The sequence below is a fragment of the Ursus americanus genome, chromosome 26 (genome assembly GCF_024610735.1).
Source record: "Ursus americanus isolate L20-20 chromosome 26, mUrsAme1.1.p, whole genome shotgun sequence".
Lineage (NCBI taxonomy): Eukaryota > Metazoa > Chordata > Mammalia > Carnivora > Ursidae > Ursus > Ursus americanus.
This window is the reverse complement of record NC_142152.1, coordinates 21864942-21888214: the sequence shown is the minus strand read 5'-3', so window position 1 is coordinate 21888214 and position 23273 is coordinate 21864942. Positions and strand designations below refer to the sequence as shown.

Here is a 23273-nt window from a genome sequence, read left to right as displayed (position 1 = left end):
CTGGCAGGAAACTCACACGCACACCAAATATACCTTCTGGAGGCCAGGGAGGGCCAAGAGCTGGCCACCTCCCCCATGGCATGGGCAGAGCTCCCTGGTGGGGACCGGCCCACTGCTCCGGAAAAGACCCTTCCCTTTGTTGGCTGGTGAAATGCTAACAGGGGGCCCTGAGGGGCCTGGGTTCATGAGGGACTGGATATAATTTCCTCCTTATTCCTAGCTGGACAAGGAGTGGGAGAGACTGCCGACTCTCTAGATGACTGAAGCTCTCTGGAAAGACCCCTTATGCCAAGGTCTGGGCCAAGACCTGGGGGTATGGCAATGTTGGCCTCGCGAGTGCTATTTCTCAAAGAGAAGCCTGGAGCTTCTGCAGCTGAGATGTGGGCACAGGTGGAGCAGGGGTGAGCCCCAGGTGGTCTGAGTTCAGGGGCACCCATGTGCCCGGGACTTGGTGGGGAAGGCTCAGGTGAGGTGAGCCTGGGGCCGACTTTTGGCAGGTTGGCGGCGGGGACCCAGACCCTTGGAGGAGGGAGCTCAGGAGAGCTCTAGAGCACGAAGACCGCTTTTGACATGGCTCCTTCTGGTCCGCTGAGGCCTCAGCCAGCCCTTTTCTGTGTCCTCCCCAGCTGTGCGGCCCAGGGCTCATGATGGGGGCCTGTCCTCTGAGGCAGAGTTCTGCACCCCCCCTGACTATGGCAAAGGTGCTGGGTGTCACCAGCACTGTTCCTACTCAGGATTCAGTTCCTGCAGGTCCGGAGTGGTGGCGGTCCTGGGAAGGCAGCCTTACTCCACCAGAAAAGGCGTCTCCGTGGAGGCCACAGCCCCTGCCCCCACCCCATTCTCGGCAGGGTGTCTGTAGCGTCTGGGCCAGGCCCGTACTGGAGGCCACTTGAGTGGTCTTCAGTCCAGAGAGGAAGGGTCCTGCTCGGGAGGCCAGGGAGTGGCCCGTGCCTTCAGTCTGAAGCATGGGCTTCTTAGTCTAAGCTGCTGCCCACCTTGGCTTTGCTGGGGCCCAAGCACTCAGGAGGGTGTGAGGCAGGAGCAACTTTTAGTGGCCACATCCTTGACCTTGTGGGTCCTCTCATTAAGGCCTGGGGCTTGGGGACTGTACCTGGTTTCCCATCACCCAGCATCTGGGAAGAAGACCCCTCTCCATGAATTGTGCCTCTGTCCCTCCCACCTCGTAGTAACCAGCCAAGGCCGCCTTCATCAAAATGCACACAGGTCCCGTTTAATGAGCCCGGAGTGATCGTGTCCCAGCTGCCTTTGCCAGAATGGGAAGAAGGGTCTCTACCCTGCTGCTCCCGGGGATGTCCGCCAGGGGGCAGAGGAGCGGGAAGCGTCTCGCTGCCCTTTGCTCTGGGTGATCCCCATGCAGGGGATGTCCTTGACGAGGCCCAGCACACACACCTGTGCTTCCTCAGCCTGCAGGGAGGGGTTGAAGGAGGGCCGGGGGCCGGGGTTGGAGCAGCCGTGGAAGGTCCTCGGCAGGGCAGCTGGTCAAAGGGCGGCAGAGACCCTGAAGAGTTCGGTGGGCGTCTCTCTGCCTCCTCCTTGATGCGCACCTTCTCCACTCTGACCCCAGGAAGGTCCCTCAGCCTGCAGTCTCCATGCCCAGGGCTTCAGCCCCCTGGCCCGAGATGTGGTGCCCGCCTGGAGCCTCCATCCCATCCCGGGGTCCCTCTGCACTGCCCAGCACCTCCCATTCGAGCTGGTCAGCAGGTCGGGGCCTCCGTGTGGCCAACAGTCGAGGTGCAGACTTCTCCGTGGGGGCCTTCCCAAAGTCTGCGGGAGGTCGTGGGGAGGTCTGGGTGGCCCTCCCGCCTCCCCCTGCTGGGCCCTCCCCTGGCCGCCACTCCCGTGGAGTCGCCAGGTGGAGGCCTCCGGTCCGGTCAGTGGTACTGGCTCTGGCCCTCCAGTTCCAGCCCTTCCTGGAACTGGGCGGAGCCCAGCTCCTGTGCAAAGCCCCTCACAGCACTCTCCTCTTCCCCGTCCTCCGGCTGTCTGTTCATGGTGCCGTAGGTGTGCCGAGCGGGGGAGGAGGCGGGGGACAGGTTCATCTCCGGCTCCTGCAGCACCGTGGCCACGTACATCTGCTTGGGGGGGAGACGGGGTGAGGTCAGACCTGGGGCCGGGCCCTGGGCACACCCTCGCTCTCACGCTCTACCCCCTGGAGCCTCTGCCCCTCTCGAGCCATGGATCCTTCCTTCTCCCGCAGCAGCCAGGGGCCTGGCCAGCCCACCTGCCGAGGTGCTCTTGATCATTCGAAGAGCAACTCTGAGCCCACTGCTCCTTCAGTAAGGTTCCATTCATTCTTGGTTCCAGGTCAGGCTGAACCCGGGGGGGGGCGGGGAATGACACGAGGCTCCCCTGTGCTGGGGTCTGGAGAGACCCCCATCCCTGAGCTAGTGCGCTTCTTAATACAGCGTAAGAGGGGCATCCACACCTCCCCTGGGGTGTGTCATCGGCTGGCCTGTGAATCAGGATTTGAAACGGAGATTGCTAGCTGAGGTCTTGGCCATGTGACCTGTCAAATCCAGGAATGGTCCCGGGAATACCGGGGAAGGGCAGCAAAATAGAAAACCAGGAAGTACTAGGGACAGAGCTGTTCGTCATCCTTTGAATGGCTTTTAAATCAACTCCTGGTTTTGAAAATAGGTAATTATGGAACAGAATTAAATCTTTCCTGTAGGAATTCATGTCAGTGAAACCAAAGAGTGCTGGCTGATGAGGGAACACTTTTCCTACAGAAGAATCTAGATATTTGTAGGATTCCAAAGCGAACCCCGTATAAACCTTCTGGTCCTAAGGGGCAAATGGTAAATGAGCAACAGAAGAGGCCGGCTGTCATCCCCCTCATCTGGGTGTAACCAGCATCCTTAGTGGGGAAAGAAAAAACGGGATAGTCTGTGTCTCCTGGGGTATGCCCAGCACCGCCTACAATGTGCTTTAGCCCCTAGGGCTGAATCAGGATCTCTCCAGCCTTTGGATTGAACTTCTGGTTTTCAGGCAATACAGGAGATAGTGGAAGCTGCTGCAAGACATCATGAAGAAATAGCCAGAAAAACCCAGAAGGTTGGGAATTCTGCAGGACCACTGGCTGGGTCTCTCCTAACAGGCCGTAAAGGAGAGGCTGTGAGAAACTACAAGAGACATTTGCAGGGACCGGATTCATCTAGCACGAGCCTGCAGTGGATTTGGTTTGGCTATGCTTTGTGAAAGATGTCTCTGGAACACTTAGGGTGACTTGAGTATGGGCTGAGTATTTGAAGACACAGAAATTTACGTACATGGAAAGATGGAGATTGTTAACTAAAAATGCAGATTATAAAACAGTATGAACGGTATCATTTCATTTTAGCAAAAATTATATATCTACCTGGGAGAACAGACACTATCAGTAGTTGTCTCTGGGTGGTGGGAATATGAACTTTTAATTTTCTTGTTTTTGCTTCTGTTTTTTTCCCATAATTATCTGCAGGATTCATATACAACTGTGCTCATCATGAAAGATGAAGAAAATAAATTTCAGTAATTTTTTTTAAGCTCAGCCTTCCGGATGCAGCAGACCTGGTTCAAACTTCGTCCTGCCACTTCCTTGCTCAATAATGCCCTAGGGTCTAAATGAACTGACCGTTTTGAGCCTCAGTTTCCCCATTTGTAAAATAAAGATAAAGACTCCCTACGGTGTGGGTGTATCAGAGCATAAAGACTAGGAGTGAGAATGGCAAAGTGTCCGGTTCCTAAGAAGATTCCAGAGGGGTCGTCTTACGAGGGCCCCAGGGAGAGATGCTACGCGAAGAGAGGCCCCTGCTTTGAAAGCTTTGTAGACTCCCCAACACCGAAGTCCCTTCTCCCCATCACCTCCCAGAGGAACTCTGCCCCTCTCTGTAGACTTTCCCCCCCAACGTGAGGCGGACCCACAGCTCTGTGCACCAGGGGTAGGCGTGTCCACCACTGTCGTGTCTGTGCACTTTTCCCCACCTCGGGGGCGCCCAAAGAGCCCCGTCTCCCCCCGGGCCCTGCTGCCCACTCTGCATTTCCACCACGGCGAAAACTTCCGGTGCCCAAATGCTCCAGATTCTCTCTTCTGGGCCTTTGCACAGGCTGATCCTCTTCCTTGAATGCTCTTCCCCCACATCCTATTCCACCTAGCAACCCCTACGCCCATTCCTAGAGTTGGATTAGATGTTCCCTCCTCCAGGAAGCCTTCCCTGAGTGCCCAGGCTGGCTGGTGCCCTTCTTCAGTGCTCCTCCAAGGCGCCCTGGCATCCACACTGATGGCAGGGATGGGGGTGAGCACTCGGGCCCCTCCAGGCTGAGCCACAGTGAGGGAGCCGACGCCCAGCCTGCCAGGCCCCTGTGTTCTGACTTGGCCTCGTCTCTTCACATGCTGATGGGCTCACTCATGCGGCGCTCCCGCTGCCTTACCATTCGGTGCAGGCCTCCGAGAGCTCCCTGCAGCTCTGTGTGCGCAGCTCGGCCTGGCATCTGTGCCCCTGGAGGCAGCCTTCGGTCCTGAGGCCAAGCCCCAGCACGTCCCTGTGTCTACACGACTGAGCTGGCTGTGGCTGGGCCCGCCCTGACCTTTCTCTTCCTCTTTGAGTTCTTTTTAGAGTATGTCTTGGCTCTTCTCTCATCCCATCTCTTCAGCCACGGCCACGGCAGCAATTTGACCTGGGCCAAGTCCTGCTGTGTCAGGGGAGGGAGCCCAGGGGCCCTCGCCTCCTCCCCAATCCCCGGGGTGGACACTGAATGCCGGTGCCCTCCACACTGCTGCTGGAGTAGCCCACCCCCTGCAGGTGCCCCCCTCCTGACCTGTCCCCCAGGGTGAAGGCAGTGACTCACAAGGGAGGTGGGCGTGGAGGAGGTGCTGCTTGGCTCCATGTCGAACACGGTCTCCATCTCCTCCTCGGGCTGCAGCAGTGGGGAGAGATGTAGAGGGTCACAGAGTGGGGGTGTCCACCCTCTGCTCCCACCCTCCCCAAATCTGCACCTGGGCCTCCTGCTCCCCTGGCGCGCCATGCCGTCTTCTGTTTTCCCAGACCTGCAGCCCCGGGCTGAAGCCCGGGGGGACAGAAAAAGGCCAGGGATGCTGGTGGCCCTTCTGAATGTTCCAACCCTAAGAACCATAATGGGGGCAAGTAAGGAGAGTTGGGATTGGGATTCAAATGTGAGTCTGCTTGGACTCTCGTAAAAGCCTTGATTTCAACAGTCTCTTCCTTCCTCTCGGGGTTCCCTTCTCTCTGAGACCAGTCCGACATCATGGTCTAGGTCCCCTGCCATCTCCCTTCTCTAGAGTGGACACCTGGGCCACCAGATCGCATGGCATCGCTGGATGGGGAAGACAGAGCCAGACGCATTGTCCACTCTGGTCCTCCCGGTACTCGAGCCAGTGACGGAGGAGGGGCTGGGCAGAGAGGGCAGTGGGAGCCCCCAGTGCAGGGCCACTAAAAGTAAAAGGATCCTCTTCCAGGAGGCTCCCTCCTTTGACTCAGCAGGACGTTAGATTAACTTCCTTCCTTCTCTTTATATACATTCACTTAAAAAGGACACAGTTTACTATTATAGACAGAAAACCTGCATCATTGACACAAGCAGAAATATAAATAAATGTGAACCAACAGAAAAATGGGTGACCATGAAAAAATTTAAAAACATGTTTTAGTCCCCGGAAATCATTCTAGCATGTCCGCACAGACGTGCCACTTTGGAAAATGCCAAAGGAGAGGGCACACAGCATTGCTGGCATGGATCTCAGCAGGCAGGGACTGGCTCCCTTCTCTAACGACGAGGCCAGGCTCCACTGGCAAAGAGCCAAAGGAGTCACAGGGTCCAGAGAGCCAGGCCTCAAATTCAATAGACTGGGATTCCTAAAAGGGTGATAACTACCCCTCTTCCCCAGGGCATCGTCTTTTTCTGCACCCATCCTTCTGCCCTTTACCCCATCCTCTCTCTCACACGCCTCCATCCTTGGACTGGTGCCCACAGCTCGGTGGCTGGACAGGCTCGCATTGTAGGAGGGCTGTTTGGAGGAAGTGCCGGAGGGGAGGACAGCTGTCTTTTAAATCTCCCCACCGTGTGAGGGGGCCGGGGCCTGGGCCACACAAGGGCACGCACACACGCACCCTGAGTTTGCACACCCCCACCATCGGAAAGGCAAGAACCTTTCATCTTTGTGGCCGTGGGTGCGCAGGTCAGGAGGAAGCCTAGAGCCGTGTCCCAGGGGCCAGCGAGAACGAAGGGAGGAAAGGAAGGGTAACTCACCTCATAGTCAGATACCCCCTGGAGCTTCCCCAGAAGAGTGCTAACGAAGGCGATGACCATGGAAATGATGAGCGTGGACAGGGAGAAGAAGGTGATGTTGTGGAGAGTACCTGCCAAGAAAAAGAACAGGTGTGGGGCTTGCTGCTTGGGGCTTGGGGCTTGAGGACCGGCGCTGTGGGCAGGAGTCTGCCCGCCGAGATGCCGGGTCCCTGGGGGCCCTCCTCAGCACCTCTGTGGGGGCTTCATGTCCAAGGCGGAGCGGCCCCTGCCCCAGTTCTCCTCCTAGCACTGGAATCAATGCGCCTGATGCGTGACGTCATCCCTCAGTGCTATGGGCCCAGTTTGGAATTCGGCATCTTACGGATTCCATCACAAAATTTAATTGTCTGAAGTACCCACTCAAGTGTCATGAAACATGTCCTTCTCGACCCGTCAGTTTACGTCCCACCTCACAGTCCCCGGGCAGTAGGTCCGGGTTACCCACTCACGCCGCTGCCCCCAAATGCAGTCTCTGACCCACGCCTGTCCCTGCGAGCTCCTGTGGCAGCTCTTACCCGTGCTCAGGGCAATCCAGAATTCAAGTCATTTACATGTCGCTCACGATATTCGGTAACTTTTTTATGACACCAGTTTTCTACTGAGGTAAAGATTACAAATCAACCTTTACGGTCAGAAGCTAACCCATAATGATGCTGGTCATTGTGTTTCTATAAGAGCAAAAATGGCCAACAGCTTCGGTACCCAACCATGCAGGGTGGATGGAAACAGCTAGAATTCAAAGGCCCGTGCTCAAACAGTATTTCAGTAACACAGGAAATAGCTCAGGACGCTATGTTGAGTGAAGAAACTCAGGAGACAGGACCGAACATTATGAAATGGAAATCACAACTTTGAAAAGTAAGAATAAACCAATAAACCCCCTCCCACTCTGCCCTCTCCCCAGTCTTTTCTACTTAGGAGAAAAATTTTTAAAAAATGAAGTCGGCTACATGGCAGGGAAAGGCTGGGGGATGAGAAACGGGGAGATGGCGACAGACGGCTGACGCACGGAGGTAACTGGGAGCGGAGCTGTTTCCAGCTGCCGCCGGGGCACCACAGGAAGAAAATACGGTTTTCCTTCTCGCTCTGCTGAGGAGATGAAGGTCCGGGTCCCCGAGGGAAGACCAGTGTGGGGAGAGGGCAGGAAGCCGTCTGGTGGCGGAGAGGATGGGGAGGTCAGTGTGAACCTCGTGCCTCAGAGGGGATCACTCACGTGTGGTCCACAGGGACAGGGACAGCAGCTCTGTGTAGCCCAGAGCAGGGGAGAAGCTGGCCACTGGCAGACCCGAATCCTCCTCCAGGTTTTAGGCGATCATAGGACCCCAGGGGGGATGGCAGCAGAATTGAGCCCCAAAGCTAATGTTTTATTTCTGCAGCCTTGAGTTGGAATGAAGGAATTGCTGTTTCTTGCTCTGAGGGTTGGAAACCAAAGCGCACGCGAGCTGGGCCGCGTTGGTCCAAGCCCGCCCCTTAGCGGCAGAGGTCGGCTGGGACTCTGGTCCGAGCCCTACCTGAGGTCTAGAGAAGCCACCGGGGGGGGGGGGGGGGGGGGGGGGGGCTGCAGTCGTGCGCAGCTCTTGCTCCTCCCGGGCCCTCTCTGCTTGCACAGGGCAGACGTGCTGTTGAGGGCTTTAAAGGCAGAGGCAGGAAGGCCAGGCAGGCCTGGTACCTACCTAATCGCAGGATGGAGAAGAATAGCATCCAGAAGAGACCGAGGAGCGGGGCGAAAATGGCCTGGTAGACAGCGGCCATGTGGATCTGCTCGTTGAGCTTGGTGGGCGCGTAGGAGTAGTACATGTTGTAACGGTCCGTGACGTGTTTCATGCACAGGTACAGCAGCCCTGCGGGGCCGCAGAAGGCAGGTTCGGGTCTGCCCGGGCGGCGGGAGCCCTGTGGCGCCGACCGCCGGGACCCCCGTCTCCCCTGAGACCCAGAGTCTGTTCTGCCCGTTGGGCGAAGGGTCACTCCCCCGACAAACATCCCGCGTGACCAGCCATCCAACCTCCCCTGATCTGCCCGGCCCCTCCCTGCCCTGCCGACAGTCTGTCCCCGGCCTTCTCATACTCCGACGCTGGGGGCTCTACCCCTCCTCCCGGCCGGAGGGCGCGCAGCCCTGGGGGTGCCCGAGGAAAGGCTCACCGAAAGGGACAATGATAGGGCAGGTGATGCTGTAAGCTATCACCACGCTGAAGACGTTCATCATCCACGCGTACTCGCGCCCGTACTGGAAGTCCATGGCCTGGCTCTGGGGCGGAAGGCGGGGCTCACGTGAGGGGGCCTGGTCCCCTGGGCTCGGTGCCTTCTCTGGCTCCTTGTCTAGCCCCAGGGAACTGCCCGGTGGCTCAGGCCTGGAGGCGGGCTCCCTGCCGACCCCGGTCCACCGTGCCTCTCACCTTGGGTCCCTCGTGCCCCTAGCAGGCCCCCTTCCTGACGCTCCCCCCGCAAGGGAAGGGCTGTGTGCCGGGAAGGGCCCGGCCCCCACCTTTCTGATGTGGACTCTCTCTGGCTCCGACCTGGAGAAGAAGAGGCGGGTGCTATACAGGAAGAGGGACCCCAGGCGCAACAGCTCCATGCCCGTGCCCAGCAAAGCCGCCGTGATCACGTAGTTGACGAAGAAGGCGCCGTTGTCTGGCAGGAACACACACCTGGCCGTGTGGACAGTGGAAGACGGCACAGACGCCAGAGAGAAGGAAAGGGCCGGGATGTTGGGAGGGGGGTGGAGGGTGGGGGTGGAGGGTAGAGATGGGGAGGGGGATAAAGATGGGAAGGGGGTAGAGATGGGGAGGGGGCGGAGGGTGGGGGTGGAGATGGGGGGGTGGAGGGTAGGGGTGCAGATGGGGAGAGTAAGCTCCATATGCACGTGTCCCCAGACCGATTTAGGTTAATGCACACCCTTCTGAGCAGGGGTGGGGTTGGTCTACATCAAGGGCGGGTGTGTTGGGAAATACACTCTCTGGCTTGATCTAAAGCAGGGGTGCTTGACCAGGACCCACAGACCGCAGACAGTCCATGGGGAGAAGTTTGGGGGTCTGTGACCTTGACTGTGAGCAAATGAAGGAGACACGTGTCTTGACATTCATGAGCCTCTAATTGCAACGTACCGTATCTGTCCATTAAGAACGTGGGCAACAAATCACAGCAACTGGCAGCTACGGTTGTGCCCAGTCACCAGTTGAAATCAGATACTTTCTTGGGGTGCCTGGGTGGCTCAGTCGGTTAAGCGTCTGCCTTTGGCTCAGGTCATGATCCCAGGGTCCTGGGATGATGGGGCTCTCTGCTCAGTGGGGAGCCTGCTTCTCCCTCTCCCCCCCCACCGCTCCTGCTCTCTCTCTGTCAAATAAATAAATAAAATCTTAAAGATATTTTCATAGCCCACCGCAATTAGTGGTGATATCTGACAATACCTTTGCGCTCACCGTCACTTCAAAATGACAGTCATTATTAAACACGTGGCTAAATTAGACGTGCTAACTTTACGTGACCCCAATGTTCCTGTCTGCAGGTGTGTACTTGGCATGCTGGTCAGCTTCAGCTAGAGGTCAGTCAGCTAGCGGAATGAATGCCTGTGCTGCCTGTTCTCACGCTGGTGACGCAGGCATCTCTGTGGCTGTCCGGTGTCCCCATCTACACAATTCCGTCGACTTCTTTGAAACGAGAAATCTGTGAGCTCCCTGGATACGTTTCAGAACTCCTTCAAAAACTATTCTTTCTTGGGGCGCCTGGGTGGCACAGTCATTAAGCGTCTGCCTTCGGCTCAGAGCGTGATCCCGGCGTTCTGGGATCGAGCCCCACATCAGGCTCCTCTGCTAGGAGCCTGCTTCTTCCTCTCCCACTGCCCCTGCTTGTGTTCCCTCTCTCGCTGGCTGTCTCTCTCTGTCAAATAAGTAAATAAAATCTTAAAAAAAACAAAACAAAACAAAACTATTCTTTCTTGATGGCATCAAAGTTGAGTCATGGCCCTACAACTCTTTTCTCTCTCATATATAAACTGTATCGAAGATCCCGACCTAACCAACGATGAACTCATTGATCTTAGAAACAAAAGAGTCCAACTTATCAACTGCAGAAACCTTAGAGAATTCTGGTCCTTGCCCTAGAAAGCATGCTGTGAACGCCTGCGTGTCATTTGCAACGTTACATCTTTGAAAATTGGGATTTCCAACATTTGTTAACCTAAAACCAAACCAAACAAAATCAAAATGGGCCGGATATCCAACATGACCCTTGTGTTGCTTCGTCAAAGATCCCGCCGCCCTGCACAGTTGAATGTCCTACTGCCGGCTAAGTAGCCTCAGCGTTCACACTGATGCCCGTAAAACAATAAAATGTAACTGCAGCGTGCTGGTATTTAAAATGCACTGTCCTCTTATTAAATGTGCTAATAAAGAGTTTATTACAAATTTGTTTTTTAAAATATCTTGGTAACATTTCAGTATAATTGGTTTTCTTTGTAATCCGGGTATTTTGTGCATTTAAAGACATCTATTCAGAGTGTATATAAAACTGGCAAAATCTAGACAAGCCCTGTGGATGGTATAAGGTCAATTTCCGGGTTGTGATTCGGCACTATAGCTGTGCAAGGTGTTCCCAGGGGGGGACTGGATGAAGGGTACACAGGACAGTGTGTAAATTTCCTGTAAATGTACAATTATTTCCGAAACATCATTTGGAGAAGGGATCCCTGGGCTTTACCAGATTGCCAAATGGGTCCCGGGAAAGGTTAAGAGGCTGCTTAGTGAGAGTCTTTGCACGCATTCATCTCGACCTGCGTGAGCAAATGAAGGACGCACGTGTCTACCTGGCGTGGGCGCATGGGAGCCCCAGCGTACACGGGGGGCACGCCTGGGGCACGTGCTCTAGTACTCACTGGAACCTGATGGACGCCTGCTCCAGGTAGTAGATGTCAAAGAGCCACCGGAAAAAGACATCCAAACTAGGAGCAAGAACAGGGCAGGCCCTTTAGTTAATGAATCTTGGCCTGGCTTGCCTCCCTCTGCCTTCCCTGGCTCAGTCCCTAGAGACTCCGGTATTCTAAGATTCCAGCTGGTCAGTCCACACTGCCTCTCTGCCTTCTTAATGCTGGGCCACCCCTGCCCCGAACCCTCTGGCCTCTCATCTCAAGGCTGCCTCTTCTAGCAAACCTTCGCCAGCCACTTTTCCGAATTTCCACTGCACGCTGGCTGTGTTTTTCCCACCAGTGAGCTGACAGGCATGGCTTGTTTCCCCAGAAGGCAGAGTTCACGGCTGACACCTTAGAGTTCACGGGATACCTGGCTCATGCTAGGCTCATGACAGGCCTTGGACTGTCATTTGAGGAAGGGATTTGTAGCAACCGCAGGTAGGCCTATAGTATCTGAAAGAGGAGGGTCCAGCTCTAGGGTGAGGCTGTCTGAGAGAGGAGGGATACTTGGAGGGGAGGTACCTGGTCAGTCCCATAGAGGGCAGAATAATCACCATGAACACCAGAAAGATGTAGCACTTGTTTACGATGATCAGATTCTGGCTTGATCTAGAAGGGAACAAGGAAACATGGCGTAAGAACCAGAGGCCTAACTACAGAATGGATGGAAAGACAGAGACAGCTACCTGGCCTAGGAAATGGGCTGGACAGTGCAAACCAGTGCCAGCCTCATGGAACCCTGGGAGCTGTGCGGCCGCCGGGAGCACCAGGCACGGGCAGCATCAACTAGTTGTGCCAGCATTGGGCCCAGGACGGGGAGGAAGGGCACAGGTGCTGTGTGCTTGCTATCTTTGTGAGAGGGACGTTACCAATGGTGCTCAGATCCCTGCAGAGTTTCAATCATCTACAGAAGCCCTGCTCTGGGCCAGAGAAGAGACTAGTAAGGGTTTCTGTCAGGACAAACCTCTTGGCTTACTGCCTGGTAGGATGGTAGGAACTTCTGGTGCAGGAAATCACTTTTGAGACCCACACAGCCTTCGGGCAAAAGCAGGTCCACCTGCCCCAGGAAATGGTAAATACTTTCCACCCAATCGGCTACCACCATAGAACAAGGAGGGCTAACCAGCTATTAGGGCGAAAGCTGCTATCAGTTAAAACATGGGTGCCGGGGGTGCCAGGGGCCTGGGTGGCTCAGTCCGTTAAGCATCTGCCTTCGGCTTAGGTCATGATCCCGAAGTCCTGAGATCGAGTCTGCGTTGGGCTCCCTGCCTAGCGGGGAGTCTTCTTCTCCCTCTCCTTCTGCCCCTCCCCCATGCTCGTGTGCTCGCACACACGCGTGCGCTCTCTCTCTCTCAAATAAATTATTTAAATAAATATTTAAATAAAATGTGGGTACTGCATGGGCTACATGGGTCTACAGTCAGGTTGAGTTCACGGGCTCCTCTGTGCCAGGCTTCCTGACGTCTTTAGACAATTCCTGCTCTGTCCTCCTCACCCTGGGCCTCCTCCCTGCAGTTTCTAGCTGCCTATCTCTGCTGACAGCTCCCTCCCCTCAATGCATGGCTAGAGGCTGAGGGAGCAGCCCAAGGAGCACTTGGTTTGGGCCTGAACATGCCTGAGATGGTGGTCCCATCTCAGCATTCCCGAGGCCAGAGGCCCAGGACCTCTTTCAAAAAAAAAGAAAAAAAAAATACACACACACACACACACACACACACACACACACACACACACGTATATGTATATGTATATGTATATATCTTAGTCTTTTGGGATGGTTTTGGGTATCAAAGCCATCCCATGTCAATTTGATTCCTTAGGCCAAATGCGAGGCCCGAGCACCAGGCTGGTGGGGGAGTGGGCAGGGGAAGGGGCTGGGGCTGGGGCGAAGAGCAGGGCTGGGGGAGGAGGCCCCATCTCACCTGGTCCAGTGGGCCTCCAGGAAGGCGGACAGGTAGACGATCAGAGGCATTATCACCGTAAATGCCCAGAGCAGCAGGGAGGGGAAGAACTGGGTTACGACTGGGCTCTGTGAGGGTAGAGTGGAGAAGGGCAGAGAGATGTCAGTCGCCCCTACCCCTTCCAGGCCACCCTTGCTTCTCCTGCACCTCTGGCCTCTTCTCCCCGAGCTTAGTCCCAGAGCAGGTTAGGTTTCCCTGAGGCTGCGCAGTGGACCTGGCCGTCTCCGTCAGCCTTGCTGGCCAGGGGTCTGCCTGGCTGGCGTGGGCAGAGGCGGACACCACAAGGTCAAGTGGTGCCTTCAAGGGGCATGGGTCTTCTATGCTGAGGTCTCTGGAGGGGCAGCCTGGGCTTTCCCTGGGGACTTCACCTAGGGCCAGAGCCAGCTGCTGTCACTGACATCTCCCAGCTCAGACAGAAGACACTCCCTTTCATGTGATGTCTTGTGAAAGGTGGTAGAGAAGGGGGAAGGTGTGAAGGAAGAACCCCTAGGGGAGCTGTGGTGCCCCGGGGCCTCCTGTGAGGCTGACAAGGGGGGACAGAAGCAAGCAGCGCAAATGGTGTGGCTTGACTGTGCATGCGTGTGTATGTGTGTGTGCACGTGTGTATGCATGTGCGTGCATGCGTGTGTGTGTGCATGTGCGTGCATGTGTGCAAGCGTGTCGCTCGATAGGGATGGGGATAATACGGAAGAGGAGGCCTTCTAGGCCCGTTATGACAGCCTGGAGGCTACAGGATTTGGAAATGGGCCCGCCCAGCTCCTCTGCACTCCCCGGTCAGGACGAAGCAGCCTCTGACTTCAGGGATGGCTCCCCCAGCCCTGGGGCTCCCAGCCTGGAGGGGTGTGTCTGGAAGTGAGGGAGGTGGAGGTCCCACTTCTCTCAGATGGCTGTGTTGGAACTGACCTCATTCTTCCCCACCCTCAACCCTCTCCCTCAAACTTGGGACCCCCAACTCTAGAGAAAGTGGGGAGAACAGAGCTGTCACACTGGCCACACCCTCAGCTGCACCCCTCCTAGCTGGCCTCGGGTGGCCCAATCTAGAGAAGCCCTCCAAGCCCCCTCTTGACTGGACCACCCATTTCCTCCCCAGCTCACCCCAACATCTACCTGCAGCACCCCCACCCCCCGCCCCTTCCTCTCCAGCTCCAGTCCCTCAGATGGGCAATGACCTGTGCATTCACCCCTTTAGAACGAAGGGAAGTCTACACCACCATTGACATGGCCACCGCCCCCACCGTGTTGGCAGCGCACAGGCACTGGAGCCGTGTTCCAGGGCCCCCCCACCCCAGCCTCGCCTGAGCCCTTCCCGCATCTCCCTGGGGCCCCCACGGCGGGCCCGAGCAGAGGCGGCACCTGCAGCTTCTCAATGGGGCGGGTGACGTTGTACATGTCGATGGTGTTGATGATGATGGCGGGTGTGGTGAGGAAGAAGAAGAGGAAGAAGAGGAAGGTGTTGATCGCGATAAAGCGAGCCCACCAATGGAAGCGGCGGACGGACAGGTGTTTCCTGGGGAGGGACGGAGGACGGAGACGCACTTAGCACCCCGGCTCCCAGCCTTAGATGCGGCCCACGTGCGGATTCCTGCATGCCAGCTGGAGACCCAGGCTGCCCTGGTCTACTTCAGCCCCTGGGGCGCAGACCCCTGCACCAGGCCCTGGATCTGCCCCCAGTCCCACCCTTGGCGAAGGCCCTGGTGGCGGGCTGGGTCTGGGGGTGGGCAGAGACTGGGTGCTCAGAAGAGGACAGGCTCCAGCCCCGAGTAGGAGTAGGAGAACAGGCCCCGATTCCTTTCCCACCCTGTTCCCTTCTTCAGTCTCAGAGGAGCTGAAAGGAGAGGGGAGGGGCAGCAGGGGCTTACCAAATAATGTCTTTAGGGTGTGGGGCCAGGGTGACCCTCCAGCGGTAGGATTTGACGACGGTGCTCACGGAGGACTGCTGGGGGGACACGCCGCACTGGATATACTTGTAATCTTCCCGGATGCTGCGGAGACAGGGCGAGGAGACAGAGGTCTGGGGCTGAGGACAACAGGCTTAGGAGGGGTCTCAGGCCAGGGTCCTAAAGGTGGCCCCAATTCCTGGGGATTCTCAAAGCCTCGGGGATGCCAACCAGGACCTTAGAGGTGGGCAGCTCCTAAAGCCTAGTCCCTGGAGGAAAGGGGCAGCAGCAGGAGGGACTGTCTGGGCAGGGAGGGGACCACACAGTTTTTAGTTAACGTCTTTTCCCCTTGACAGCGGGGACAGCACAAAGACATGCTCTTTCTTTGAGGTTGACGGGGGAGGTGCTAATTTCAGCCTCACCTTAGTATTAATAGCTACCAACTGAGCTCTTTTTGTGTGCCTGACACTGTGCCTGACAATGAATAGAATCCCAATCGTACAAAGTACTAAATTGAGGTGCCTGGAGACACAATCGAAGAGGGACAGGTGATGGCACTGGAGCCTTTGGTCTTATGCACATTTCTGCTGTAATTAAACCTCAGATCCTTTCTACCGGTGACAGTGTCTCAGAAAAGAAACAGTACTGGGGCGCCTGGGTGGCTCAGTTGGTTAAGTGTCTGCCTTCAGCTCAGGTCATGATCCCAGGGTCCTCAGCTCAAGCCCCTCATTGGGCTTCTTGCTTGGCGGGGAGCCTGCTTCTCCCTCTGCCTGCTCTGCCTGCTGCTCCCCCTGCTTGTGCTCACTCTCACTCCAATAAACAAATAAATCTTAAAAAAAAAAAGAAAGAAAGAAACAGTATTGTCTTACATTGCTATACTGTTCTGTATAACATATGCACTAAAGAGATCACATATCCCTGCTTAACCCTCTGGGAGGTGGACAGAGAAGTTTTAAGCAAACAAATACGATAGATAAGAAATTTGAGAGTATAAGTGCCTTGCAAAATTGCACACAATTGCATCTGACTAAATTCTAGGCTGTTCCATTTGTGGGTGGATGAGGACAAAGTGGTATGTATGATCAGGCTCCCTCAGAGAGAGAAGTGCCTCCACAATCCTCAAGGGACTGATGCAGAGTTCCCATCTATTTGACCCTATCCTAAGGATCCTTCCAGAACATTCCTGAGTGCACCTAAACCACTCCCTATCAAGGCAGAGTTGCCAGAAGCTGGGGCAGAGGAGGGAGGAGGCTGTAAAGCTATGAATTCGGGGAGGCCTGCAGCAGGAGAGCAGAACCAGCATGCAGAGCTTCTCTACCCTGACTCCGTCACTTGTGGTGAGGAAAGGGGTGATGCGTAATGGGGGGGGAAATGGATTCATTCTTGTCAAGGCCTGGAAGAGGAACCAAGATATCTACTCTGACCACCTCCATGCTGAAGCAAGGACATATGAGGATGGGGGGACTAGGGCCTGGGTATCCCTGGAGACAAACTGAGTCTGGCAGCTGTGGGGAAATGGATGCAGACATGCTCTGGAAAGCAAGATGGCGGCTGCCTGTGAGAAGCACAGAGGGGTTGAGGGGCCGTCAGAATACGGCAAACTGGAGGGAGGTTCTCTCTCCTTGTCCCTTGGCTGGAATGGGGGTGAAAGAGGATGGTTTCAGAGCAGCAGAAGCCCACTCTCAGGGCTGGGCTGGGCACAGCAAGCTGCTGGCCCCGGCACTCACTGCTTCGTCATCCTGGCGTCCTGGAAGGTGACAAAGATCAGGTCCAGACGCTTCAGCCGAACGCGGTTGAGCTCAGCGTTGAACTCATCGGTCAGCTGCTCCTCCAGCTCACTGTAATACTGCTCTGCGTCTACCTGGGGCGAGATTCGGCCCTCAGAGCTGGAGAAGCCAGAGCTCTAGGAGGCCTCGCCTGGACATAAGGCCTCTCTCCACTCAGGTGGCGGGCCTCAGGCCTTGGCAAAGAGCTCAGGATCCCAGCGGGCTCCCAGATCCCAACTCGAGAACAAGAAAAGACTAGGACTCTGAAATTAGCTCCCTGCTCTTAGATCGGGGGAAGGTGACGCACCCTTGGGGCCAGGGAGTATTTTGGAATTTGGGCGGGACTCCAGAGGAGTGACAGAATGTGTCTCCAGCATTTTCAGGAAATGCAGATGATTCTTTTTCTGGACTGGCTAGAGTTCAGTCCTGCCCAGTGGCCTCCTCCTAGTGGTTGGGTGATAAGATGGAGCCCAGTGCCTTTAAATGCTCCTGTCCTAGCCCTCTGAAAGCCTGAGGCATGGCAGTCTACAGCAGTCTACCATGTTCTCTCTGGTCCTCCCAACCAAGACTGGAAGTGGGCAAGAGCAAGCCAGCCCAGATCACTCCAGAAGGGGTGATCTCCTTTACATTCTCCATGGGGAGGCCGGGCAAGGTGGAGAGGGTGAGAGGAGCTGGGAACCACAGCACCGGATGGTGCTGAATGGGGCCTGAGGGTACAGGGCCCGGGACAGAGCCGGAGCCCCAGTGCCCCAGCCCCTCGTCTACCATGTCCCTTAATCCCCAGGGCCGGGTACCTCTTTGAAGCAGGTCCAGCACTTGCAGAAGCACAGGCGGGAGCAGGGGTGGACCTTGATCATCATCTTCCCACTCTTCTTGGCCTTGGCAGTGTAGTAGAGCCGGCCCCGCATTGCATGGCGCCTGTCAGCCGGCGGGCAATAGGAGGAAGGATCTTGTGGTTGGGGGGGGGCCAGCAGAGCCACGTCCTCCCCTTGTACCCTCACCCCAGTTCCAGAGAGACCCCGCTGCAGACTCACCTCTGATCATCCAACTCGATCAGCGTCCTGACGTCATAGCAGAAGTGAACTCTGGTCACTACGCACCCCGGATAGGCCTCACTGTAGCCACAGACACAGAGACTGAGCCAGCCTGTGGCGCTGGGGATGGGCCATCCCACCCCCACCTCTACCCAGAACTGCAGCCCACAGGGCCGAGTGGCTCAGCTGCCTGGTTCTTGGATGGGAGACTCCATTCCCAATGTTAAATTTCAGAATTGATCCCTGGTAATCTGGGATTTGCCACATCCTCCCAGATGATCCAGAATAGGGTCAGGGGGCAGAACTGGAAGTTGCTGCTCATGAGAGATAATTAGCTCCTAGGGCTAAGAACTTGGGTCGCAAAAAATGCCCCAACTGCTCTAGATAGCTGTGGTCCAGGAGCTTGCCAGGCTCCGTCGCAGGAGCAACGAGGGAAAGGAAGAAAATGATACCCCCACCACACTCACGCCATGCAGGAAAGCCCTTGGCTTGAGAAACCCTGCTCTGGCCCCAGGGCCTCCCCCATTCTGGAAGGCTAATCCTGAGCCAAGTCCAGGACGGGCTGGGGTGTCTCTCGCGCCACCATCCTATGCCAGGTTACTACCCACTTGAAGATGTAGGCGGGGGAAGTGGGAGGAGGCAATCCCTGCTTCAGCCCACGCGACCCACTTACTGAAAATGCTTAATGATGATTTCTGGGTCTTGGATGTCCGTGGGGACATAGGTGATCATTAGTGTCCTTGTGACCTAAGTGGGGAGGGCAGATGGAGAAACACGACCGTGTTGACACAGAGCCCCCGGGTGTCTGGAGCAGGCCCGCTACTCAAGCAGGCTGCCCCCTTGCTGGGTAAGCTCAGTGCCAGCTTCCCTGGCCGGGCACCCTGACTTCAGCGGGCTGTGTGCTGTGTGCGGCCGCAGGCAGGCACGTGCATCTCTGGTACTCTCTGGGGCGCTGCTGCAGGCCGCCTGCCACAGACAGCAGAGGTGGAGGGAGAGAGAGCCAGAAGCCGCAGACAGAGCCAGAGCTCCGGGACCGACAGGAGCTGCTTGTGCTCTTGTGCTGACTGTCCCCACCATCACTCTGGCCAGCTATGTCTGCGTGGCGTTGCCTGAGGTCCACGTAGCAGGGCCGTCCCTAACATTACACCGGGGAGGGGGGTCAGGAGGTGAGCAGCCTCTGGGGAGGGGATGGGGAAGCCCCTCCAACTTCACATTCTATTCTGTGAATGGGAAATGTCTTCCTGAGCCATCCCCTCAGGGTGACAGTCTGGTAAACTGAGCTTCAAGACATGGGAGTCTCGGCAGAAGCTTCTGGTGACAAGAAGGAAAGCTGAGGTAGCCAAGTCCGGACTAGTCAGGGGTGCCCAAGCCTCTTTGCCTGCAGGCCAGCGCATTTGCGGTCACCTTTCAGGGGCATATGGATTTGCGTTCTGGGGTGGGGTCGAGTGGCTCAGTCCTTTAGGACGGATGGCACCGAGGGAGCTGATCCCACTCAACTGAAGCTCTGACTGGCTGAGGACAGAGCCAAGGATGTTAGCCTTCCCTGATTCCCTTCCCCACCAGAGCCAGGACAGCCCACGTGTGCACCCCTTCCCTTGCTGGTGCTGGGGCTGGTGCTGGGGCTGGGCTGGGGCTGGAGCTGGGGCTGGGGCTGGGGCTGGAGCTGGGCTGGGGCTGGAGCTGGAGCTGGAGCTGGGGCTGAGCTGGGGCTGGGGCTGGGGCTGGACTGGGCTGGGGCTGGGGCCGGGGCTGGGGCTGGAGCTGGGCTGGAGCTGGGGCTGGAGCTGGAGCTGGTGCTGGGGCTGGGCTGGGGCTGGGGCTGGGGCTGGGGCTGGGGCTGGAGCTGGAGCTGGGCTGGAGCTGGGGCTGGAGCTGGAGCTGGGGCTGGGCTGGGGCTGGGGCTGGGGCTGGGCTGGGGCTGGGGCTGGGGCTGGAGCTGGGCTGGAGCTGGAGCTGGAGCTGGACCTGGGGCTGGGCTGGGGCTGGGGCTGGGGCTGGGGCTGGGGCTGGGGCTGGAGCTGGGCTGGAGCTGGGGCTGGAGCTGGGCTGGGGCTGCTGCTGGGGCCGGGGCTATGTGGGTGCTGGTGCAAGTGTGGGTGTGGTTGTTAGCTTGGGCAGGCAGCACTGCCAGGCCCACTTGTAGCCCCTCGGCCTCATCCCTATGCCCAAAGGGCAGCTGTGTGTTTTAAACCCTGGGACTGCCTGTGCCAGCCAGCAAGGTGTGAAGAGCTAAAGCCTCGAATGCAGGCTCAACCAGTGATGGACAGGGAGGGAGTTGGTGGGAACATGCCACTGCTCCCCAGGCTGGGAAAACTCTAGGCTGCATGTTCCACCCACTCCCAGGGCAGTGGCAGTCGCTCCCTCTTACCTGCATCTGCTTTTCCATCCCACTTCCCCACCCTCTAGTGGTTTTTCTGAGAATCCCTTCAAAATAAGTGAATGCTTATGCAAGCCCTTACCTTAGGGTGGGGTGACCCAAACTAGGACAGTGGGGATACCTGGGCCAGCCCCTGGGGTCTCTGACCTCAGAAACCATGGACGGGCAAGGAACTTCGGCACTCCCCAGCAGGAAGCACTGAGCACCAAGGATGGAAGTGCCCTGCGGGCTCAGGGGTTTGTTAATCTGTTCGTTTGAGGATGGTGGGGGGCCAGGGGTCTTCAGAGAGGGGCCGGGCAGTGGGGCACAGGGGTAGGAGGCACCGGGGAGCAGCTGTTTACTGACCGGTTTGGAAGCGTTCCAGTGGTTTGCCAACCAGGATAGCTGTGCGAGGGGCCGGGTAATGGTCACCGGGCTAAGGGAGGAGGCTTGCCCAGCTCGGTGAGACCGCCCCCCCACAGGTGTGCAGAATGTGGGGAACTGGGATGCCTCTGAAGGCTGGGAGGGGGGTGGTCCAGCAGGGGCGGGCTCTGGCTGCGAGGGAGAGTTCTGAGTTCTTTTCACTTGCTCACCTTATAGCTCCTCTTGGGCACAAACCCTAGACAGTGATGAGCCATGAAGACGAGGTTGAGGAGGAAGTAGAGGAAGGAGAAGCAGCTATGCAGCCACAGGACCTTACTCCTGCCAGGAACAAGACACAGGAGCGGTGAGACCACCCCCCCCCGCCCCAGGCAGTCTCCCCTGGGCCGCCCTCTGGTGCTTCCCGACACTCGGGCACCTTGGAAGGGGATGGCCATGGTAAGAAGGGGGTGACCCACGCCGGCTACTGCAGGCTAATATTTATTGAGTGCTTACTATATGCCAGACCCGGGGCGGGGGGGGGGACTAGATGCTTTCTGTACATTTTCTCACCGGATTCTCACACCATAGGAGGGTACTGTGACTCTCTTCATTTTATCCACAGGGAAATGAGGGTCAACGTGGCAGTGACCTGCCCAAGGTCACGCCTCGCCGTGGCAGCACTGGGAGGGGAGCCTGGGCCAGCAGACGCATGGGGGCTCCTGACCACCCACCATGTGGTGCTGCTGGCGGCTCACGCTCCCACAGCTGCCCGGCAGCCCAAGTGGAGGGGCCGTCGGCCCTCAGTGGTGAGGGATGGGGGGGTCCTACTCAGGCCCAGAGGGAGGAGGGCCCGGCGGATTCGCTCTGCCTCTCCTGGGATAGCAAGAGTGGCAGCACCAGGGCTTTGGGCTCGTACGATGCTGTCCCAAGGCATCTGGCCAAGAGGACTGCTCAGAAATAGGGCCCACCTTATTTGGTGCGGTTTGAGAAGAGAAAAGCGGCCTTGCTTCAAAACCTCTCCTCGCCACTTGTCCCAGTGCCGGACGCTTCACCGAACATTCCCTATCCAGCTAGGTGTCTCAGCCCCCGTGTCGTCAGAGGGGACAAGTTTCTATGGTCTCTAAGGACCACTCCAGCTCTCTGTCGGTGTGGGTCTATGGATGTTGAAGGGTCTTCCCTGCCCCACTAAAATTAACATCTTGTCAGGAAGGCGTAGGCACCTGGCGCGGTGGCTGGCCTGGGAGAAGCTGGTGAGCTCTGCTCCGGTGTCGGCAGCAGCAGGGGAGGGGCCGGCTGGAAGGGGAGGTAAGAGGATGCCATAGCCCCATTCTGCTGATTTTAGAGCTTGACAGATGGCAGGGGGCAGGGGCGGAGGGGCCAGGGTAGGCAGGGGAGGTGGCGCAGGGATATGAACCCCCATTCACACCTGCTGGACCTGCCGCTTCAGCTTTGTCAGGAAGTCAGCCACGTGTGGCCAAGACCCCCAGGGGGCCTGTCTTCTCACCGTGGACCAGCAGGGCCACATCTGGCTCGGTACACATTGACTGAGCCATCAGTTGGGTTGGCTGCTGTTGAAATCCACGAATCACATCCAACAGTTGTTCCCCCTCCCCCCTCCCCCCCCCCCCAGACTAGGAATGAAGCTCGCGGTGGGCGTGCACTGCCCCAGACTAAAGGCAGAGGTGGGGCATGAAGCCGGGTCACACGGGTCCTCAGGCCCACACTACCCCCCCCCCCCGCCATGGGAATCAGGTCTACGTTTTATTCATTATATGAGGGTTGACGTGCACTGTTCTGTGGGCAGGAAATAATATCTTCAGCCTCTGCTTGCTACGGGGTCCTTGACACTTGGGTGCTGGACGTATTAAACAAGCAGGACCATCTTTCCAGGCCTTCAGGAGTGGCCAGTTTGGGTAGTTCTACCTATTACAGATATGGGGACACTGAGGCACCAAGAGAAAGCATCTTCTGGCCTCCCACTCAGTACCTGGGTCCCAAGGAAACTAGGCCTTTCTTAGCAGCAAGGCAGTGCCCACGTTTTCGACCCGCACATTGGACCTTCTCTCCCCACCCAGGCCCCAGCCAGTAGAAGGGGAGGGAAGAGGGTCAGGTACCTACTCTATGGAGACATTGACAATGGTGGTCCGACCAAAGTGGCTATTCCAATCTGGAAGAGAAGAAAGCGGCTGACCTCAAGGCCGGTTCCTTGACTGAGTGAGTTGAGGGGGCTGCTTGAATTCAAGGTTCTTGAATGAATGCCTGTGGTCTGGAAACGCTTGCCCATGTCCTGCCCTTCCTTCTCATTCCCTAGAACTTGCCCCCAACTCTCAACAAAACCAGCAGAGGCCTCTTCTTCTCCCTGCGACTACTGGTTGGGGCTCTATGGCTGTGATGTGAGACCAAGTCTTGGGGTGTCATCCCCAGTGCCCACAAGTGGCGGACACCAGTAAATGCTTATTGAAGGAGCCCAGGGCCCCGCCATGAGTGGAGGGATGAAATTAGCAAGACTGTTACCACTGGCAACAATCACAACAAGAATGGCACGTTGCCTCATTGGGACAGAGTAAATCCTTCTGGCAAAGTGTACTCGTTTGTCAGTTTAGACATCTCTGGGTGTTAGGAAATGTGTCCAGAAATCCTGCATTCATATAACATATACACGATATACAATATCTTGTTGCCAACACACTGGCTCTCAGGAAGAGAATTC

General features: G+C 56.9%; 1 protein-coding gene across 2 annotated transcripts in view; it reads right to left on the bottom strand.

Annotated features, from left to right (window-relative positions):
• Positions 1-1205: 1205 nt before the first annotated feature.
• Positions 1206-23273, bottom strand: part of TMEM63C (transmembrane protein 63C) — a 67654-nt gene continuing 45586 nt past the window's right edge. Inside the window, exons 9-25 of one of the 2 annotated variants that reach the window (XM_087856147.1) lie at positions 22682-22730; positions 20794-20902; positions 18518-18591; positions 17845-17925; positions 17605-17728; positions 16772-16905; positions 15027-15149; positions 14521-14674; positions 13129-13235; positions 11729-11815; positions 11174-11239; positions 8789-8951; positions 8446-8551; positions 7980-8147; positions 6268-6377; positions 4849-4917; positions 1206-2096 (exon numbers count right to left, since the gene is read on the bottom strand). In XM_087856147.1, the coding sequence (XP_087712273.1) occupies positions 1893-2096; positions 4849-4917; positions 6268-6377; positions 7980-8147; positions 8446-8551; positions 8789-8951; positions 11174-11239; positions 11729-11815; positions 13129-13235; positions 14521-14674; positions 15027-15149; positions 16772-16905; positions 17605-17728; positions 17845-17925; positions 18518-18591; positions 20794-20902; positions 22682-22730 (1928 nt within the window). In that variant the 3' untranslated portion in view covers positions 1206-1892. The remainder of the gene's footprint in view (positions 2097-4848; positions 4918-6267; positions 6378-7979; positions 8148-8445; positions 8552-8788; positions 8952-11173; positions 11240-11728; positions 11816-13128; positions 13236-14520; positions 14675-15026; positions 15150-16771; positions 16906-17604; positions 17729-17844; positions 17926-18517; positions 18592-20793; positions 20903-22681; positions 22731-23273) is intronic. The other variant, XM_045807749.2, reaches the window with a different exon arrangement.